General features: G+C 53.4%; 2 protein-coding genes across 2 annotated transcripts; one reads left to right on the forward strand and one right to left on the reverse strand.

The window, feature by feature from the left end:
* Positions 1-316: 316 nt before the first annotated feature.
* LOC110215317 (uncharacterized) lies at positions 317-3,710 on the reverse strand. Its single transcript, XM_020996680.2, has 6 exons — positions 3,428-3,710; positions 3,111-3,366; positions 1,923-2,100; positions 971-1,057; positions 777-896; positions 317-388 (listed from the first exon to the last, which is right to left on the reverse strand). The coding sequence occupies exons 1-5, from the start codon at positions 3,708-3,710 to the stop codon at positions 843-845; spliced, it is 858 nt and encodes a 285-aa protein (XP_020852339.1). The 3' UTR covers positions 317-388; positions 777-842.
* Positions 3,711-7,687: 3,977 nt separating this feature from the next.
* On the forward strand, positions 7,688-21,461 carry LOC110215291 (uncharacterized). Its single transcript, XM_020996655.2, has 3 exons — positions 7,688-7,952; positions 8,740-9,692; positions 20,674-21,461. The coding sequence occupies exons 2-3, from the start codon at positions 8,747-8,749 to the stop codon at positions 20,901-20,903; spliced, it is 1,176 nt and encodes a 391-aa protein (XP_020852314.1). The 5' UTR covers positions 7,688-7,952; positions 8,740-8,746; the 3' UTR covers positions 20,904-21,461.

A 21,461-nucleotide genomic window follows, 5' to 3' on the forward strand; every position in this document is an offset into this window, starting at 1 on the left:
TTGGAAAAGCTGGAGGGCCAGCTGTGGGCAAAGAGCATGCCCGTCACCCGGTGTGATCATCAGCTGGCCCCCGCCACACTTCCTGTGGCCCACCGGCAGTAGAAGGCCAGCAAGCAGGAGTGGGGGGCTGCCAGAGCCCTAGGGTCTCTCCACCACAACCACTCAGGCACGGCCCACCCAGCCCAACTTTCCAGGGTGTGGCTACGGGGAGAAGATGGGGACCAAGGAAGCACACCCACCTTCACTGCGTGGCAGGCCCGCTCTGAGGGCCCCACGGCAGGCTCCTCTAACACGGAGGCCAGCGTGGAGGCAGCACTGCCCAGCAGGGGATCCAGGGCGCGTCTCCAGTGTTCTCTGGCCAGGCTGCTCTCCTCCAGGAATAGACACACTGGGCAGAAGGGCCCAGGAGGTCAGGGAGTGGGCAAATGGGGGATCCCCAGCACCCCCAAAGAGCCCCTCAAAACATGGCCGCTGGGGCTACTCCCCTAGCCTCCTTCCAGGCCTCCCAGGGCAGAGGGTCAGAAGGTAGATGGCCCTGGGTTCCTAGGACAAAGAGTTCCTGGAACTCTGCTTGCTCTCTGGTCCCCATCCCCAGTGATGCGATCCCAATCTCCAAGATGGTGTGGAGGCAGAGATCCTGGGCTGGGCCTTGGGAGGCCCCAGGGGATTATGCCCCAACCTGCCACCCCCTCTTAGACAACAGCCTCAGCTTCCTCCTCTGTGAAATAAAGGGGTAAGGCTAGAGGAGTCCGTGGGGACAAGGGTGAGAGACTGACCTGTGCGAAGATGTCCCAGAGCCAGGGCCTAGAAGGCAAAGGCAGGCATCAGCGTCCACAGCATGGTCAGACCCAAGACCCCAGGGGGCGGGAGGAAGCCCCAAGCAGCCCAGGCCGTTCCTGTCAGAGGACCAGCATCCTGAGAACTCGGGCCCTGTCACCGCCCACCCCGCCCCACTCAAGCCCCCCCTCACCTGCTGGCCTTGGGTCAAGCTGCCCAGCATCCTGGCCACTTCCTCAGACACCATGCTCTCTCTGCTTGCAGCCAACGTGGCCACAATCTGTAGGAAGGAAGGAAGGGAGAATGGGGGTGGAATTCCACCAAAAAATGGGGCCAGCCTGGGAGTTGGGGGGCCCTTGATCAAGCCTCTGGCCCAAAAGGGCTCCTCTCCAGAAGCTCCCCAGGTGCCATTAGCCTGGTACTGGAGGCTCCCCACCATCAGGCACCCATCTACCTGCCCAACCTTTCTGTACTGTAGGCTCCATCTCCCACCTCGGGGCATTTGCATGTGCTGCTCCCTCCTCCTCTCCTGTCCAGCTGCAGGTCCTATGTCACCTCCTCCCAGGATGAAAGGGCTCTCATCCCTATTCAAACTTTCCTCAGGCTCTTTCCCTTATCCCTAGCACAATCCCTCCTAGCACTGGAAGGTTCACAGAGTACCTGGCTCACCCTCTCTCATATAACTTCTCTATGACCTCTAGGAGGAAGGTCATAAAGGTGTTATCAACCCATTTTACAGGTGATGAAACTGAGGCTCAGAGAGGTTGCGGGATCACATGGTGACCTAGCTATCAAAAGACACACTCAAACCCAGAGATCTTCCACCACACCAAGAGGCAACCCCCTAAAATGTAGGCACACTGCGAGCAGACACAGTTCAGCAGCCCAGCACAGAGCCTGGCCCAGGGGACTAGGTTCAAATCCCACCTCTGCCACTTAAGTGGCCCTGAGTCCTTCTCCTCTGTAAAATGACCAGGTTAGGCTGGCTGGCCTCTGAGCTATCCTTCAGCTCTAGAACCCAGAAGCGGTCCTGTCTGGGGCCACGAGGATGAGGGGAGGAGGCCCGAGGACCTGGGATCCCACCCCTCCACCCCATTCTCACCCCCGTAGTCAGTGCCCAGCCTGGGCTACCTGGATCCACCCACCTTCTCCAGCTTGCGGAAGGCCCCCAGGCTGCCCATGGCCTCCAGCTGACAGCTGAGGAGGCAGCGAAGGAAGGGCTGGGCCTCAGCGGCACCCAGCTCAGCCCAGGCCTGGCTCAGGGCAGGCAGGAGCCTGCCAGTGTCTGCCAGGCTCTGCTCTTGGCACCGCCGGCCAGAGGCTCTGCAGAGACAGGAACAGGGACTGGTCAGCATGATGGCATTGGGCCCCCCCAACGTGTCAGTGTGTGGGCATCACTCCCCACCTGCCCCCATGGGGCTGGTCGGTGTGACGGCATCACCCACCTTCACTCACTCCACAAACCCTGGCCCAGCCTATCCATTCACCTCACTCATACAAGCGCACCTGAACCCCAAACCAAACATCTACCTGAGCCCCCACGTCCCTCCCTGCACATCGGACTGATCTGGGGATGGGGTGGGGACCTCTCCAGGGGCACCCCTTCCTAAGAGCAGAGCCTGACCCTGCTGCGGGTGAGGGGTGGGGTAGTGCCATGCTCTCTTAGTGGAGGGAGGGAGTGGTCTCTCTCACCCATGCAAGGGCTAGGCAGTCCACAGGCCTCGGGGCAGCCCAGAGGTGACTGCAGGGTGCAGGGAGCATGGGGGATGGAGAGGTGATGGAGACAAGGGGAGAGTCAGAGACTCAGGGAGACATGGGGACCCAGAGACAAGGGGAGAGGCAGAGAGTCTGGGAGGGAGAGGGAGGTACAAGACCAGAGAGACTCAGAGGCCCAGGGAGACTGAGGCAAGGACACTGTGGGCAGCAGGGACAAAGGGAAGGGTAGGCAAAGACTCTGCATACAGTAGGTGCTTAATAAATGCTTATTGCTTGACAGATGTAGACACAAGAATGCAGGAAGAGACAGGGTCAGAGACAGAGGTTCACAGAGAGACAGACACGCAGCGGCTGCGGGGCTCCCCCCTTCACTCCCACCCAAACCCCAAACCCCCATATCCCAGAGACCCCTCGCCCCTTTCCCCAAAGTTGGGGGGGGTGCCCTGGCCTCGTCTAGGGGCAGGCCCTCACCTCCCCTTGGGGCGTGGCCAAATTCTTGGCCCCGCCCCATCTAGGAGTCAGGCTCCCCCCCATGAGGGCGGGGCCTTGTTTGCTGAGGGGGCGGGGCTTGGCTGAAGGGAAGAGTGCAGGGCGCGCGGGGGAGGGGCCCGGCTCACCCGGCGAATCGTTGGAGCATGCGCAGCAGTTCTCGCAGGGCGGGCGGCGTGGCGGGGCCGCAGCTGGCGAGGCAGGCGCGGGCCTGGTGCTCTGCGCCCATGGAGGCGGCGGCGGCGGTCCCAGGCTGTCGGGAGGTCTCCGGCGGGTGCGTGATTCGCTGGGAGCGAAGCTCCGGCGTGCCCTCCCACCTCCGCTCCGGCTTCCGGGGCCACCGAGCCCAGCCTTCCCGCCGCCGGCGCCTCCGGACAGCGCCCCCTGCGGCCCGGAGGGCTCATTACCATGCGGGGGGGCGGGGGCGGGGGATGCAGAGACGCACCAGGGACTCCGGGAGCCCGAGACTCAGGGAGATAGAGAGACAGAGACCTGATCAGAGACGCAGGGACAGCCTGACCACTCATGGAGACAGAGACACAGGGACTCGGAGTCCGAGGAACGGTCTGAGAAAGAGTCATCCAGCGCCCACTGTGTGCCACGTGCTGGGGAAAGAGAGGAGGCGGCCGCGAGACCGCATGAAAGCCGCGAGGCTCAGGGGAAATCCCCATCCCTCTTAACGCCGGGTGGTCCCTCTGTTGGCTCTCTCCAGTTTGTCCTGGCTGCATCTCGTTTGTACATACTTGTTTGCCCTGAGGGAGGGGATTGTTTTCATCTTTCTTTGTATATCCTCAGCTTAGCACACTACCCGGCACACCGCAGACGCTTAATAAAGGGTGATAGTAACAGAAAGAGAGATGGAAGGGAGAGAGACAAATAGGAGGGACGGAGCCTCTGAGCAGAACAGTGTCTAAAAAGACACGTAACATGCTCACTCTGCAGATCCTCTAAGGCCAGACCAGCAGTTTTATGAGGGCCTGGCATTTAGAACTTCTTTTGTATATAATTAATTTATTTTTAGTTTTCAACATTCGTTTCCATAAGATTTTGAGTTGCAGATTTTCTCCACATCCGTCTCTCCTCCACCCAAGATTGTGTGCAATCTGATATAGGCTCTACTTATACATTCTTATTAAGCATATTTTCCCATTAGTCATGATGTAAAGAACAATTAGAACTAATGGGAGGACCACAAGAATGAAGCGATAAAACAAAACAATAAAGGAAAAGGAGAGCAAATAGTCTGCTTCCATCTGCACTCAGATTCCATGATTCTTTTTCTGGATGTGGATAGCATTTTTCACCATGAGTCTTTTGGAGTTGTCTTAGATTCTTTCACTGCTGTGAAGAGTCAAGTCTGTCAGTCAGTCATCCTGCAATGTGGCTATTACTGTGTACAACGTTCTCCTGATTCTGCTCACTTCACTGCTTCAGTTCATGTATGTCCTTCCAGGTTTTTCTGAAGTCCGCCTGCTCATCATTTCTTATAGCACATGGTATTCCATTACATTCACATACCACAACTTGCTCAGCCATTCCCCAATGGATGGGCATCCCTCCAATTTCTAATTCTTTGCCGTCACAAAAGAGCTATTACAAATATTTTTGTACATGTGGGTCCTTTTCTCATTTTTATGATCTCTTTGGGATACAGCCCTAGAAGTGCTATTGCTGGGTCAAAGGGTATGCACAATTTTGTAGCCCTTTGGGCATAGTTCCAAATTGCTCTCCAGAATGGTTGGAAGGCATTTAGAATTTAAAGGACCTTAACATGACAAAATAGGAAAATGATAAGTGTTGGAGAAGATGTGGGAAAATTGGAACACTAATGCATTGTTGGTAGAGTTGTGAAATGATTTAACCATTTTGGAGAACAATTTGGAACTATGCCCAAAGGGCTACAAAAATGTACATACCCTTTGACCCAGCAATAGCACTTCTAGGGCTGTATCCCAAAGAGATCATACAAATGGGAAAAGGACCCACATGGACAGAAATATTCATAGCAGCTCTTTTTGTGGTGGCAAAGAATTGGAAATTGAGAGGATGCCCATCCATTGGGGAATGGCTGAGCAAGTTGTGGTATATAAATGTAATGGAATACTATTGTTCTATAAGAAATGATGAACAGGTTGACTTCAGAAAAACCTGGAAAGACTTGTATGGTCTGATGCTGAGTGAAATAAGCAAAACCAAGAGAACATTGTACACAATAACAGCCACGTTGTGCAGTGACTAAGATTGTTAAACTGAACCCTTCTCAGCATCACGAGGATCTAAGACACCTCCAGAGGCCCCGTGATGGAAAATGCTATCCACATCTAAAGAAAGAACCATGAAAGTTGAATTGCTATTTTTTTTCTCTTCTGTTGAGTTTTGTTTCCTCTTTCTGATGGTTCCTCCTATTGGTTTTAATTTTTACTTAAATACCACTAATGTGAAAATATGTTTAATAGGAATATAAACGTATAGCCTATATGAGATTGTGTGCCATCTTGGGGAGGGTGGTGGGGAGGAAGGGGGAGAAAAATTTTAAACTCAAAAGCACATGGAAGTGATTATTTCCAAATCAAAATAAATTAATACAATTTTAAAAAAAAATTTTGAAGGGCCTTTAGAGACCACTCTTATTTTACTGAGCAGGAAACAGACTCAGAAAGGGAAAAGGACTTGCCCAGCTAAGTGGCACAGGTCTTTCAACTAGATTGGCAGATCCTGGAGAGCTGCTTCTGTCATATCAGTTTTTATACTTTGCTCCCACCATAGCATTTGATGTAACAACCATATATTAAGCATCTGCTCTGGAACAAACACTATACAAGGTGCTGGGGATTCAAGATAAAAAGAAACTGCCCTCAAGAAGCTTACATTCTACTGGGCTGAGGATGCAACATATACACAATGAAGGAAATCCAAATTACATACAAAGTAATAGTTGCCAATTTAACTGCTCTGCCACTTACTACATGACCTCCTGTTTCTTCCTTCTACCTGACTGCTCTTTCTTAGTCTCCTTTCCTGGATCTTCATTCAGCTCATGACCACTAGCCATGGGGGCTCTCCAAGGTTCTGTCCTACTCCCCCTTCTCCCTATAGACTCTTTGGATTGGTGATCTCCCATGGACTCAGGAGCTCTAAGCTGAAAATTTCCAGGTCAACTTATCCAGGCCTAACCTCTCCTGACATGTGGACTCACATCTCTAATTGCCTATCTTGACCTGGATGTCCTGTAGAAGTCTTAAACTCAATAGGGCCAAAACTGTACTCACTGCCTTTCTCCAAAAGTTCTCTCTTCTTCCTAATTTCTCAGTCACCCAGCCTCATAGCCTAGGGATCAGCTTTACTTCCCTCTGTCACCCCCATATTCAACCTGTTACCAAGTCCTGTTAATTCTACCTTCAAAACATTTTCTATATAGGTACACACACACACACCCACACCCACACCCACACCCACACACCCCTGTATATAGCTTTCTACATAAAAATTCACTCCAGACTATTGCAGTAGCCTTCTGGTTGAACCCCCTGCTTCTACTCTGTCCCCAGTCCAATCCATCCCCCAAATGTCAAAATAATCTTCCTAAAGCACAGATTTGATGATGTCACCCCCCCACTCAATAAATAAACTCCCGTGGCCCCCTGTGGCCTCCAGGATCAGATACAAAACGTCTCCTCCCTTTCCACCTCATTGCCCTTCAGGTCCTCTTTGATTCAATGCCCGGGGCCTCCTGGCTGTCCCCCATGCCTGGATGCTCTCCCACCTCTGCTCTTGAAGAGGTCTAGGGGTTTTGGGGTGCTGGGACCCCAAGATCGTGGTACTGGGCCCTGCCTGAAAGAATTCAACTCAAATCTTCTTCAGCCAGAGGAAAAGTTTATTAGTGGTAAAACATATAGGCCGGGTGACACCCGTAAGGACAAGGCTCAGCCTTTGGGGCACGAAAGATTCTCAGCCGGGTGATGCCCATAAAGACGAGCAGGCATGACAGATTCTCAGCCCCGAATGAGGGCCAGGGTAGATCTTATATACTTTGGGTCTGGGAAAAGGGTCTGGGTGAGAATTCCCAGAGACTGGAATGTCTCAGAGATTGAATAGACAATGGGAATAGATAATGAAGGAACTGAAAGGTATCAATGAAATTAAAAGGTAGGCTAAGGCTTTCAAAGGGAGATGAGGGGCTGGGGCCTGTAGACAAAAGGGGAGCCAGATTCCCTTTAGGGCAAGGGGCAAAGACCTCGGCTTGGGCCACACCCCATCACTCTGACCACTGACCTCCCAGGCCACCTTCTACAGGAAGCCTTCCCGGATTCCCCATAATTCTGGCGTCTTCCCCTGTTATCTCCAATAATACTTTGAATGCATCTCCTTTACACGTGGTCTTCCCATTAGACTGGGAGCTCATAGAGGGTAGGGCATGTGCTTTTGCCTTTCGTTGCATCCCCAGCGCTGAACACAGTTTCTGGCACGTAGCTGGTGCATAGTAAATGCTTGTCTGACCGGAAGGACGCCGGGCTGTGGAGGGTAAGAGGTGGTCCGGCCCGGTAGAGCCAAAGCCTCCCAGCCCGCAGCCCCGCCTACCCACGAGAATGGGAGGATTGGCCCCGCGGAGCCTCCGTAGCTCGGGGGCGCACGTGGGCGCCGGCCACGCCCCCCCGGTTCCCTAGGCAACCACACCTGCCCCGCCCGGTCTCCCGCGGTCGTTGGCGCGGAGCGATGGCGGCTCCGTGACGTCATCGCCGCGCGCCGCCAGGACACCGGCTGGGAGCGCGCCGGCCGCGGCCACTGGTGGGGGCGGGTGCCCTCGCCTCCGGTGGGTTGGAAGGGCGCGCGTGGGCTGCGCGGCGGGGCCCTGGCCGGCCACCCACGGAGGCCCGGAGCCGCACCCCCAAGGGAGGGCGTGTAGGGGACCCCTCGCTGGGCTTAGCCGTCCTCGTTCTAGTCATATGCGACCCTCACGACCACCCTGGGAGGTAGGTGCGGTTATGGCCCCCGTTTACAGATGGGGAAACTGAGACACAAACAGGCTTGTCCTGGATCCCACAGCTGTCAGGCGTCTGAGGTTGGAGTTGAACCCCGGGTCCGGTGCCCCACCCACCCTCGCGCCGCCTTCGCCACTTCCCAAATGGTTAGGTGCCGACTGTACCCGAAACACCCGGAGCGAAACCATCCCTGCCCTCTGGGAGCCGACACTGGGGTTGGGGTGGGCAGGACCACCTGGTGCACCCCCCGGCGTCCCCAAAGACTCGGTGCCCAGGAAGGGCCAGTAGGCCAAAGGGCACTGGGGACCCCCCGATGTTGTAGGAGGGGTGGGGAAGGGGATCAGGGAGGGCTTCCCATCCCGTGTATGACCCCTCAGGTGACCCCCGAGCCTGGCCCTTGAGAGATGCTGAGAAGCCCAGGTGAGACAGGGCGAAGGCTTGGGTGGGGGAGATGGTGGGGTCACACAGGAGGCAGGAGAGCCATGGGCTATGGAGCCACGTTTGGGGGGCTCCAGGCGCCAGCCAGAGGAGTCTTGGTGGGGTCCTAACGGCGATAGGGAGCCTCTGGATTGCCCTGAGTAGAGGAGGGACACGGGCAGAATTACAGCTCAGGAAAGTGGGGCTGCTTCTGGCGTCCTTCCCAGCATTTCAGGGAGAGGCTGTCGAAAGGACTCCCGCAGGAGCACGAGGTTGGGGTTCGGTATTGCCGTGCCCTGGGCTGATGGCTGTGTGTAGGTGAGCCAGTGCTTGGGGAATGATGTGCTGGACTTTTTTTCAGGGTCACCATGATGACATCCAAGCCAAAGAGAATTAAGTTTTCTGAGGAAGAGAAGATTGTGATCTTGGAAGAGTTCAGCCTGCGGAAGGACATTCTCATCCCCAAGACAGGCCGCTACCGCAACACGTCGGACCGGCAGCAAGCCTGGGAAGAGATCACGATGGCCGTGAACTCGCTGAACCCCCTTGTGCAGCGCACACCCGAAGAGGTCCGCAAGAAGTGGAAGAACATGATCCTTGACGCCCGCAAGGAGCTGGCCACCGCAAAGCACCCCCTCCTCCGGCGGCGCCCCCAGGAGCGCCTCTTCCATAACATCTTTGCCCTCTTCAATAAGACAGGCTCTGAGCTCCCCGAACCGCTGTATGCGGCCGGCCCCGGCTTTCGGACTAAAGGTCCCGCTAGCCCCTCGGGGCCTGCCTGCAAGGTGGAAGGCTTTCTGGACCCCGTTGTGCCCAACTTGGTGCTCCGGCCCCAGGGTGGTGGGATAGAGCCCGGCCAGGAGAGGGAGGGTCTCTGTCAGATTGAGATGGGCAGAAAACTAGACTCTTGGCCCGAAGTCACAGGGAAGAGCCTCCTCCCACCCCCTGTGGAGGTTCAGGCCCGATTCAAGGAGGACAGTCTAACCGAGGATGCCTCCGACTATGGCGAGAAGAGGCTGTTAGACCCGCTGAAAGACTTGCCTCTGCACTGTGAGCCCGTGCCCCAGGTGCATCCCGTCGCGGCCAGCAGGGCAGTGTCACCGGAGGGCCCATCCGGGGACGTGCCCCCTCTCTGTGTGATGCCAGTGCCAGCAAGCCCATCTCCAGACCCGGCTCTGACTTATAAGATTAAATGTCCCGTGAGTCCTTTGCTAGACTGGCCCTGTTTGGGAGTGAGCTCGAGCCCCGTCACGCCCAGCGGCCGCATGGACGCTCTGAGCACGGAAGGGATCCACACGGCCATAAACGACAATGGTGAGCACCTCGAGCTCTCTTTGGCCTTGTTGAAGGCTAGCAGAGTGAGTTAGCAACGTGACCCGGTTATTGCTATGGTTAACATCGAGGCTGTGCCCCACAATGAGGCCTCAGTCTGAGGGATCTTCAGGGTTATCCCTTTAGCTTACAAAGGAGGAAACTGAGGCTGTCGGCGGCCCAAGGTCACGCTACAAAGTGTCAGAGCCTGGACTGGAGCCCAGGGGTTCGCATTCTGTGATCCCTGCCGTTTCTCCTTCTCTTTGAACCATTTTGTTAGAAGAGAAACGTAGAGTTAAACACGAAACAATAATGACACGGATTTGTTCACAAATTTACAAGTTAGCCATCAGGAGATGATTTTTCTTTTTTTTAACAACAGCAGTTTGAAAAATGGGCTGTCAGGGTGTGTAGAGATTAGGATTTGCATTGATGGAAACAGCATAGACTGATGACATTTTTTGAAGGAGCTTTTTAAAAATTTCTCTCATTTCAAATAAGAAGATTTTTTGTTCATGCCCTTTTTGTCCCTCATTACTCAATAGAGAGAATCAGTTTTCATCATGTTTGATACTGGCCATATTTGGGGGGAAGATGTGACATTTGGATCGATTCCTAAGTAGTGTGAGCTCCACCCTCATCGGTTTTGCCAGTCAACCTGTCTGTGATCCTGGCGTCCTCTGGGGAAAAATCCTGGCCCTGACACTTTGTAGCTCTGGGACCCAGCCAGAGCACACCAAATGACACACCTCTGATACTACAGGTGAATTTTGCACCAGTTGAGTGATCAGATCCAAAGGCCTTTATGGGAGTGGGTGTCCCAGAGATCTGACTGGCACAACATTTATCAGTGACTTGGATGGAGGTGGGCCAGGCATGCTTACTTAGCCCATCTTCACACGTCAAAGCCAGGAGGGAGAGAGATTATCCTGGGTGATGATCAGGATCAAAAAGGACTTCCATGGGTGAAGGAATGGGGAAAAGGGAAGGGAATAAGCATTTATATAGTACCCACTGTGTAGGAGGCACTGTGCTAGGCACTTTGCAAATCTTATCTCAAGCCTCATTCTGCTTGGCCCCCCAGGGCAGAACATGGAGGGGGCCACAGATGTTGGTTCATTCTGAGGCAAAGCTTCCTAACAGTCAGACTGTCCCAGAAGGGAAGGGGCTGCCCAGGGCACAGGGCGGGGGCTGTCCCTTACTAGAGGCCTTGGGTTAGACTGGAGAACCTCTGGTCAGGGTATATTCTTTCCACTGGTCACTTTCAATTGTGTCCGACTCTTCATGACCCCATTTGGGGTTTTCTTGGCACAGATCACAAACAGGCTGAGGTGACCAGCTCAGAGTCAGTCAGTTAGTGTCTGAGGCTGGGTTTGCACTCAGGAAGACTCACCTTCCTGACTCCATGCTGGGTGCTGGGTGCCCTGTGATGCCACGTAGCCACCCCTACATCTTCTCTCCTGCCCACCAGCTTTGTGACCTGTAGGTTCCCAAAGTGGGTGATACCACCGCCTGGGGTGTTGGAACAAATGGGGGGCACGGTAGTAGCCTCAGCTGTGACTGTGGGGCGGTGGAAGCATAAGGAAGGAAGAGAAGAGAAGAGAATTCTGAAAAACCATTCGCACGTGTTTCATCTGTCGTGGAACAGAGTCAAAGTCGCAGTGATTACATTATTTTCCAAATAAACACACAAAAAAGAAAGTTGACCAATCAGTGGTCAAGTGCACCAGCAGGTCTTAACAAGCAGGTGTTGGCAGGTGAGCCCGCCACGCGTGGTTGGGAAGTCCAGCATGCATTGGCAGGAAGGTGTGCATGTAATGACTTGTTTACAATATGATACTATATGGTAACATGATGTCATATCGCATCATCAAAACTTCAATGCAGAAAAAAAGACAAATTTACCATAAATTATTAAATTTAAGATGCATCATTTTAAAAAATATATATTTTATATTTTTTCAAAATGATACAAATTTCAAAAAACCATTAAAGGAAGTAGATTTCCAAGGTGGTGCTGAGTAATTTTTTTTTTTTAAGGGGACGTTGGCTAGATGTTTTGGAACTTCTGCTCTATACAAATACGAGTAGCTGTTTCCTGTGCCCTAACCTATTCAGTGTCCATTCTCTGCTGGGGCCGTCCACAGCAGCTGCTGTGAGGCCAGTATTACAGAATCAGGGAATGTCCAATGAGGCAGGGACCTTAGAAATCCCTCACCTAGTCGGGGGGTGTTCCATTGTGGCCCAGCTGGGATTGTGAGGGGTCACGTCCTGACACCCAGCCTAATTGGCCTCTTTCCAGGACACTCCCCAGGCCCTCCAGCATCCTGGCTGACCCCTCGGCACTCTTCAGCTTATCTCGCCCTTTTTAAGCCAGGGTGCTGAGAACAGAACACAGCCCTCTGTTGAAAGCTGACTATCCCAGCAGGGACAATCACTCCCCTGTTCCTGGCAGCCAACCTCTCTTCATGCAGCCCAAGACTGAATTAGCTTTTTTGGCCATCACATCACATGACTGACTCCGATGGAATTTGCAGTCCACTAAAGCCCCAGATCAAAAGATCGGTCAATCAGCAAACATTTACTAAGTGCCTGCTATGTGCCAGGCACTGTACTAATCCCTAGGGATACAAAAAGAGATAAAATACATCCCTGCCCTCAGGGACCTTCTGATCTAATGGGGAGACAGCATGCAAACAGATATGTACAAGGCCAGCTCTAGACAGAATAAATAGGAAATAAAGAACAGAGGGTAGGCACCAGAATGAAGGGGGAAGCTGGTTGGGGAAAGCATCCTTCTTGCAGAAGGTGGGGTTTCAGTTGAGACATAAAGGTCAGTGTTCCCGGCATAGGGGATGGCCAGAAAAAATGCTCAGATCCAAGAGAGGGAGGGTCTTCTCTATGGAACAGCCAGGAGGCCAGGGTCACTGGCCCAAGAGTAAGGTGTAAGGAGACTGGAAAAATGGGAGGGGCTAGTTTATAAAGGGCTTTGAATGCCAACCAGAGCATTTTGTATTTGCTCCTGGAGGCGATAGGGACCCACTAGAGAGTGGGCGAGTGGGGAGTGGGGATCTGCCCTTTAGGAAAATCATTTTGGCAGCTGATGCATGATCTGGAATGGGAGGAGACCGGAGGCAGGCAGACCCCCCAGCAGCCATTGCAATAGTCCAGGTATGAGGTGATAAGGGCCTGCACCAGGGTTGGGGCAGGGGCAGAGGAGAGAAGGGGGCGTAGTACCAAGGTTAAATTGACAGGCCTCGGCATCAGCTTGGATGTGTGTGTGAAGGGGTGTCAGAGCTATTAATGAGTCCAGGATGAGTCCTAGGGTGTAAGTCTGGGACTAAGAGGATGGAGGCGCCCTCAGCAGGAATAGGGAAGGTAGGAGGAGGGGAAAGATGATGAGTTCCATCTTGGACATGTTGAGTTTAAGATGTCTAGTTCAGTTGTGTTTGACTCTGTGACCCCTGGACCATAATGTGCCAGGCCCTTCTGTCCTCCACTATCTCCCCAAGTTTGTCCAAACTCATGTTCCTTGTTTCCATGACATTCTCTATCCATCTCATCCTCTGCCGTCCCCTTCTCCTTTTACCTTCAGTCTTTCCCAACATCAGGATCTTTTCCAGTGAGTCCCTTCTTCTTATTAAGTGGCCAAAGTATTTAAGCTTCAGCCTCAGTATTTGACCTTCCAGTGCATAGCCTGAATTAATTTCTTTAAATAGTGACTGATTTGATCTCCTTTCTGTCCAAAGGACTCTCAGAGGTCTTCTTCAGCACCACAGTTCAAGAGCATTGATTCTGTGCTGCTCAGCTTTCCTCAAGTACAATTCTCACAGCCATCCATTGCTACTGGAAAAACCATAGCTTTGACTATGTGGACCGTTCTGGGCAAGGTGATTGTGCTTTTTAGTCTGCTGTCCAGATCGCCGTGGCTTTCCTTCCAAGGAGCAGGCATCTTTTCATTTCCTGGCTGTGGTCACCATCAGCAGGGATCTTTGAGTCCAAGAATGCAAAATCTGACTCTGCTTCCATTTCCTCTCACTCTGTTTGCCAGGAAGTGACAGGACCCATTGCCACGATGTTAGTTTTTTTCATGTTTGACACTCTCCTCTTTCACCCTTATCAAGAGGCTTCTCAAGAGTGGTATCATCTGTACACATCTGAGATTGTTGATATTTCTCCTGGCAGCCTGAATTTCAGCTTTTGATTTGTCCAGCCTGGCATTTCACATGATGTGCTCTGCAAAGAAGTTAAATTAATAAGGCAACAATGTACAGCCATGTCATACTCCTTTCCCATCTTAAACCTGCTACAGCTGTTCCATGTTTGGTCCCAGCTGTTGCTTCTTGGCCCCCATACAGGTTCCTCAGGAGACAAGTCAGATGATCTGGGTCCCCCCCCCCTCCCGGTCTCTGTGAGGACTTGCCACATTTTCTTATGATTCAGACAGTCAAAGGCTTAGTGTAGTCAGTGAAGCAGAGGTGGATGTTCTTCTGGAGCTCCCCTGCTTCCTCCGTAATCCAGGGAATGCTGGCAATTTGGTCTCTGGTTCCTCTGCCTCTTTGAAAACCAGCCTGCTCTTCTGGTGATTCTCAGCTCACCTATTGCTGGAGCCCAGCGTGCAGAATCTTAAGCATAACCTTGCGGGCATGTGAAATGAGGGCAGCTGTTCAGTGATTTGAACATTCCTTGACGTCGCCCTTCTTTAGGATGGAGACGTAAACTGATTTTTTCCAATCCAGTAGCCACCTGTTGAGTTTTCCAAATCTGCTGGCATATCGAGTGAGGTACTTTAACTGCATCATCTTTTAGGGTTTTCAATAGCTCGGCTGGAATTCCATCACCTCCACTACCCTATTGTTGGCAATGCTTCCTAAGGCCCACTTGACTTCATTCTCTTGGACGTCTGACTCCTTCTAGACCAGTAACCACACCTTTGTGGTTATCTGATGGGATCTGATAGCCACAGATCTGATGGGAAATGGTGTTCGGATCTTTTTTTGTGAATCCTTCCCGCCTCTTCTTAATGTCTTTTGCTTGTTAAATTCCTCCCCTTTCTGTCTTTATCTTGTCCATTTTTCCATGAAACACTCTCTAATTTGCCTGAAGCAATCTCTTGTCTTTCCTGTTCCCATTGATTTCTTCTGTTTCTTTGAATTTCTCTGAAAACCTTCTTATCTCTCCTGCTGTTCTCTGGAATTCTGCATGCGCCTGGGTAGATCTTTACCTTTCTCACTTTCCTTCCTTTCTCAGCTGTTGATAGAGCCTCATCAGACGCCATTTTGCTTTCTTGCTCTTCTTTTTCTTTGGGATGTTTTTTGTTGCTGCCTCCTGTACAGTGTTGCAAACCTGTGTCCATAGTGCTTCAGGCATTCTAGCTACTAGATCTGTTCCCTTAAATTTATTCATCACTCCCACTTTATCCTCATAAGGAATGGTATTTAGGTCACACTTGTAAGGTCTTGTAGTTTTTCCTACTCTCTTCAAATGAAGTCTGAATTTTGCAAGAAGAAGTTCATGATCTCAGCCACAGGCGGCTCCAGGTCTTGTTTCACTGCCTGTGGAGAGCTTCTCCACCTCTGGCTGCAAAGCGTGTCATTGATCTGATTTCTCTGTTGGCCGTCTGGTGATGTCCACGTGGAGAGTCGCCTTTTGGGTTGTTGAAAAAGCGTTTGCTATGAACAGCGAGTTATCTTGACAAAACTCTATCAGTCTCTACCTTTCTTCATTTGGTACTCGAAGGCCAAGGGGTTAAGATCTCTACTAGACATCCAGTGTGAGATACCTGAAAGGCAGTTGGAGATGCGAGATTGTAGAGTCAGGCCGGGTAGATTTGAGAATCATCAGCACAGAGATGGTCATTAAATCAGTGGGAGCTGATGAGATCCCCAAGTGAAGTAGTATGGGGGAGAAGAGAAGAGGGCCCAGGACAGAGCCCTGAGAGATGCCTATGGTGAGAGGGCCTAACCTGGAGGAGGAACCAGCAAAGGAGGCAGAGAAGGAGCCAACAGAGGGAGGAGAGGATCCAGGAGGAGAGAGTGATGCAGAGAGGCCAAGGAGAATGAGAATGGAGAAGAGGCCGCTGGGTCTGGCCCCTAAGAGCTCACTGGGCACTTTGGAGAGACCCATCTCGGTGGAATAGTGATATTGGAAGCTGGAATTGGAGGGGCTTAAGGAGAATGGGGGTACAGGGAGCGAGGCCCCCATCACAGAGGTATAAGCAGAAGAGACCTAAGGAGGCGGCGAGATGGAAGGAGAGAGCATCTGTAAATGAGATGAAACTTGTAAGAAATTTCAAAAGTGCTTAGCCCAATGCCTGGCACATAGTAGGTGCAACATAAATGCTTTGTCAGATCTGCTGTCTAGCCAGGCCACTGCCATTCTTCGTTCCCAAATACAAGGTTAGAGATTTCTCTCTGCTGAATTTCATCTTCCAGCCTGGCAAGCGGGACCCTTTCGGTCTGACTCAGTCGTCCAGTATGTTAACTCTGCCTCCCCACTGGGGTCACCGTGCCATCTGTGCCTTTATCCCAGTCCTTGAGAAGGGTGTTAGGAATCCCACTGTCTGTCATCAGTCTTAGAACTATGGACAGCTCTGATCCTTGCCCTGGAAGGAGTTGGGGGAGCTGTGGATTGCCAAGGAAAAGAAAAGGGCTTTCAGGTGAAGGATGCCTGAGCAGAAGCATTGAGGCAGGAATGAGGATCTCAGGTTCCACCTTCTCACTGGTGGATGGAAAAAACTCAGGCCCATGGGGAGTGACTTGCCCGAGGTCTTAAAACATGTCATTGATCTGATTTCTCTTTGTTAAATAACTGCCTCCCACATTTAAGGTCCTTGGCATACAAAGATAAAAAGAAATCCAAGGTTTCCAGGTACCTGGAAGGGGAGGGGTGGCACATAATTCACACAGATGTGATGGGAGCCAAGCCAGAGCACTCTGAGGGCAGAGGCAGTAAGTGGCCAGGGGGTTTCTGTTTCTCAGTCCCCTGCACCTTCCGCTGCCCCATCTAACTGACTCCCTTCCTCGTGTGTAACCCCATGACCCAAGCATGGCACCTCCCACAGCTGCAGCTCTTCTGCCATGGTGCCTGCATGACCCCTTCCTGGAGCCTCTGCTGGCATGGACCTGGGCTCATGGCCTTGATTCTGCCCCCCGACCCCACCCCCGCAACAAGCCAGTGAGTGCCTCTGGCCCCCCTGACCAGAATGCACCTTGGCCTCCTGGCTTGGGCTTGAGAATGGGGCAGAGGGGGCTCGGAGAGAGGGAAGAGTCAGTTACAGAGCCACGTTCTTACCTTCTGATACCGAGAAAAGCAGCTACTTCATCAGGGAAGACCCTGGACGATTTCTTTGTGTATGTCGGCACCGGGTGGTTTGGGATGAATCTGTAAGCCACAGGCCAAAGCCAGAGCTGGCACAGCCACCGTAACTTGGCAGAGAGAGCAGCTGTCCGAGGTGTCAGGGGCCCACCCTGTGACCTCGTACCACGGCCAGTGACCCCGCCTCTCCCCTGATAATGGACACTCCTGATTTCCCTCCTGCAGCACTGACCACCTTTGGGGTTTCCTTCCTCCTAAGTGCAAATGTATTTCCCAGAGTTGTGGCTGGGGCCTCATGCCGGTCGTCTCCCTCCTGGGGGTGCACTGCACATCTCCCCACCTCTCCCTCGAGGTCTTCATGTCTTTTATCCTGCCAGCCAAAGCTAATGTCCCAGAGCAGCCCCCTCACCCGCCCCCTCCTGCCTCGCCAGCCTGCTGCACTCACGTCTGTCGGCTTTAAGTGCTCCGGCACAGAGTGCTTTTACCTTCCTTCCCCCTCACCCCACTGTGCTAGCCCCAGAACAGAGGAAACGGCTGTGGTGACCACAACTGGCCTTGGCCTAGACTTGGGGAAGGAAGATTTGACAATCAGCATTGCCAGGGTGGCTGAGGATGGCTGTGAAAAAACTTCCCCTTCTTCTACCTGCCGGGCCAAGCTGGTGGCTCCAGCATCAGGGGTGGGAGGTGTGAAGGCCTTAGGGTGATGAGGAGGGAGGGGATGAGGAGGGAGGTTCTGCATCACCAGCAGAGCCCCAGAGAGCCAGGGTCAGAGGTCTCCCTCTCGACTCCCCCAAGGAGGGCAGGGAGGAAGAGGCACGGGAGGGAAGGGGCTCCCACAGCCTCAGCAGACAGAGGATCTGAGTGAGGGAAGAGGAGCTGCAGGGGGACATGGGAGAAAGAATAGTGTGTGCAGAGGCTGGAGCATGGGCCCGTGTCCTGCTGCTGCTTACTACCTCAGTGTGACCTGGGAAAATAGCTCACTTCATTCTGCCTCAGTTTCTTGGTCTGTGAAATGGGAGGGTTAGCCTGGCTGGTCTCCAGATTCCCAGGGTACAGGCTGAATTAGCAGTTGTCCAGCTTGGAGCTCAGGCCTTGGTCTGGGGATCGGCTCAGGTCAGCTTCCCCCCCGGTGAGCAGCTGATGATTTCTTGGGAATGGGCCCAGAGGGGTGAGGTCAGGAAGCCAGGTCTCGAAGCCCGGGCCTCTCCATGCGTTGTTCTGTTGGTCTATCAACTACCATGCTCCCAGTCCAAGGAGAGGCCATTGCCAGACTTGTTAGTGTGTATTCTAAATGAGGAAGTGAATGTGGACACAAATGGATACCAAAGGGGGAGTGTGGGAAGCCCGAGAAGGAAGGTTAGGACCCCTCTTCCCCAGAGACCCGGGTGTGGCGGTACACACCCATAGCCCCCCTGTGGGAGGCGGGGCCTGGCAGATCTCTGGGCTGCCGGGGACCAGGTCAGAAACGGAGCGGCCTCCCCTCCATGAGCAGTGGGATCAGGCCAGTGAGTGGTCAGTGCAGTCCCAGCACAGGCAAGGTCGGGGGGCCTCCTCTGTGAAAAAGAGAAAAGAAAGAAACATAATCAGAGACTGTCAGAGCTTGAAAGGTCTGAGTTAAAAGGCACCTTTGGGTCTAGAATGCCAGAGCTGCAGTAGAAGGGGTTTGGACACAGAATTTGGCTTAGGACTGGGAAGGGCCTTAGAACAGGGGATGTCAGGGCTGGGAGGGGCCGTAGGACAGGGAATGTTAGGGCTGGGAGGGGCCTTGGAACAGGGGATGTCAGGGATGGAAGAAGCCTTGGAACAGGGCATGTCAGGGCTGGGAGCGGCCTCAGAACAGGGAATGTCAGGCACCTGGACGTGAACGCAAGACCAGTTTGGAGTAACTAAAGAGGAAGACTAGCAGCTTTGGGGAGGGGCGGGGTCCTTGAGTTTAGGTAGAGCTGAGGAGAAAGAGCATTTACAGGTGTGGAGGACAGCCAGGGCAAAGGCACAGAGGTGGGAAAGAGAGATAGCAAGAAAGGCACTGTGACTTGCCTGGAGAGTGTGGAGGGGAATGAAGGGTCAGATGACGGGAATTATTACCAAAGGATTTTGTATTTGGTCTCAGGGGTAATAGGGAGCCATTGGAGTTTACTGGGTAGGAGTGGTGATAGTTCATTTGCCAGCTCTGTGGAGGATGGCCTGGAATGAGGAGAGACTGGAGCCAGGGAGGTGAGTGAGGAGGCCGTGGCAGTGGCCTGAGCCAGCGGGGACATGCCACACCCCCCCCCATCCCATCCCGTGTAGTCTCTGGACAAGACTCGAGTGACTTTTGTCGTTCCTCAAAATCCACTTCACCTTCCAAGAGAATCACTTGCCCAAGAACATTCGAAGATGGAACAGTTGGCACCTGGGACCTCGGGGGCCTCTTAACAAGTCCTAGTCAGGTCCTCTGAGGTTCTGCTCAGGTGCTCTCTGAATGGGCGTAGCGGGCGGGCGCTGAGCTGGGGCCTGGTGCTCAAGGAGCGTTTGATGATGATGGTTGGGGTGGGGGTGGCGATCAGTAGAAGAGGGCAGACGCTAAACCCATGGTTTCACCAGTAGCGTTCTCCCAGGTGAGAAAACTTCCTCCCCTGGTGCAGGTGGGCATCCTGGCTACACCTCGCAGTCTCAGAGAGACACTCAGCACACTGCTGCCCTACCTTTCAGTGATAGTGATAATAGCCAGTAAGTACCTACTCTCCCAAGCACCCTGGCTGGGCCTGGAGCGAGGCTCTCGAACCAACCCTTTATTCTACAGGTGAGGAAACTGAGGCCCACCAAGGGAAGGACCTGCAGGGCCCCCTCAGGGTTGGCAGGGACCACTGGACGGAGTCGGCCTGTCCATACAAAGATCAGCAACGGTCACAGGGGATGACTCTGGTCTGCTTGTTCGAGTGAGATCATCAGGCAGTGTCTGAAGAGAACAGGAGGGAGGGGACAGTCACGCATCCGCCCTGGAGGCCACAGGAATGCCTTTGTCTGCCAGCCTCAGCCTGGGGCTTTCCCTGATTAGTCATGCACTTAGAGCAGGCCCTCAGCCTGCAGATGGAGCCCAGGGTGGGTGCATGCCTGAGCAGCAGCCTCCATCCTCATCCCTTCTGGGCCTTTGAGGCTTCCTTGCTGCTAAGGCCATTTGCTGACCCATTCTACCTGCCCAGGAATTGGTGATCTTGAGTCTGTCACCTGCCAGGGCTTCAGGTTACTGACTCACTCACTGGTAAAGTGAGGCCATTGGGATGCTAGATTTAGAGTTGAAAGGGGTCTCAGAGTCCATTTGACATTTTATGGAAAAGGATACTGCGGCCCAGGGAGGGGAAGGAATATGCCCAGGATTACACAGTAGAGGTGGGGTCTGAACCCAGACCTTGTGACTCCGAAGGCAGTTTTTTCCACTGTACCATCTTGCCTTTTTGACCGCTGGCGTGAGGAAGAGCCCTGGAGCTGGGACTCGAACCCAAATTCTCTGATTCTGGGTCTAGTGCCTGCCACTGGGCTTCAGAGGTAGCCAGAGGCCACGTGGTCGTGCAGACTGGGTCCTTGCCCTTTTATCCTGTGCTCCCCATTCCCAGCTAGGCTGGCCAGTCTTCCTTATCCTGTTTGACTTCCTCGTCTTTTCTCCCTCTCTTCAATTGTTCTCCTTCAGTGAGCGGCTCGGTGGTGACTGCGGAGGAGGATTTGCTGCCAGGTCCCCGGCCCAGCGAGGAGGGGCTCCCAGAGAAGGATGCTGGGGAACTGGCCAAGCAGAGCCGCCTCCAGACAGAGATACTGGAGCTGCAGAAGGAGACACTGCAGCTGCAGAAAGAGAAGATTCTGCTGGAAAAGGAGAAACTGGTCCTGGAGATTGTCAAGCTGAGGCGGGAGCTGGGCACCTGAGCTGCCTGGCCCTGCCTGCCTGCCACCCACAGCCCGAACTCCTGCCCACGCCCAGAGGCCTTCTCCTTCACAGTGCCTATCTGGGCCTGCCCAGGCGAAGCCGCCACCCCCTCCTCCTCTGCTGTCCCTCAGCAGTTACCCCCACTCTGGGGCAAGAGGGTGGGCTCTCTGTGGCCTGCTCCTGGAAAGAAGCCCCAGGAGTCCTGTTTGGGTTGGGCTGGGAAGGGTGTGAGAGGCTCCCAGCCCAGACTTTGCTCCGCAGAGCTCTGCCTGGGCTGTGTGGGGTCAGAAACCTGAAGCAAGAGCTCAGAGCCCCTTAGCAGGTGCCAGGGGGTGGGGATGAGCACATGTGGCCTCGGCTCCCAGCCAGCCCTCTGCCCCAGGTCAGGAGGTCCAGCGTGCAGGACAGGCCTCCACTGGCCATTGGTCAGGTCAACAAGGATCCATTTCTCAGGCCCCCAGCTGTGGGCTAAAGGGACAGGCTCGTGGATCCCTGTGCCAGGAGCCCGGGCCTCCTGGGGCTGCTGTCAGAGAAGTAAAAGCATCCAGGTTTCCTTA

This window comes from Phascolarctos cinereus, unplaced genomic scaffold (assembly GCF_003287225.1).
Source record: "Phascolarctos cinereus isolate Bilbo 61053 unplaced genomic scaffold, phaCin_HiC Scaffold_4;HRSCAF=312, whole genome shotgun sequence".
Taxonomy (NCBI): Eukaryota; Metazoa; Chordata; class Mammalia; order Diprotodontia; family Phascolarctidae; genus Phascolarctos; species Phascolarctos cinereus.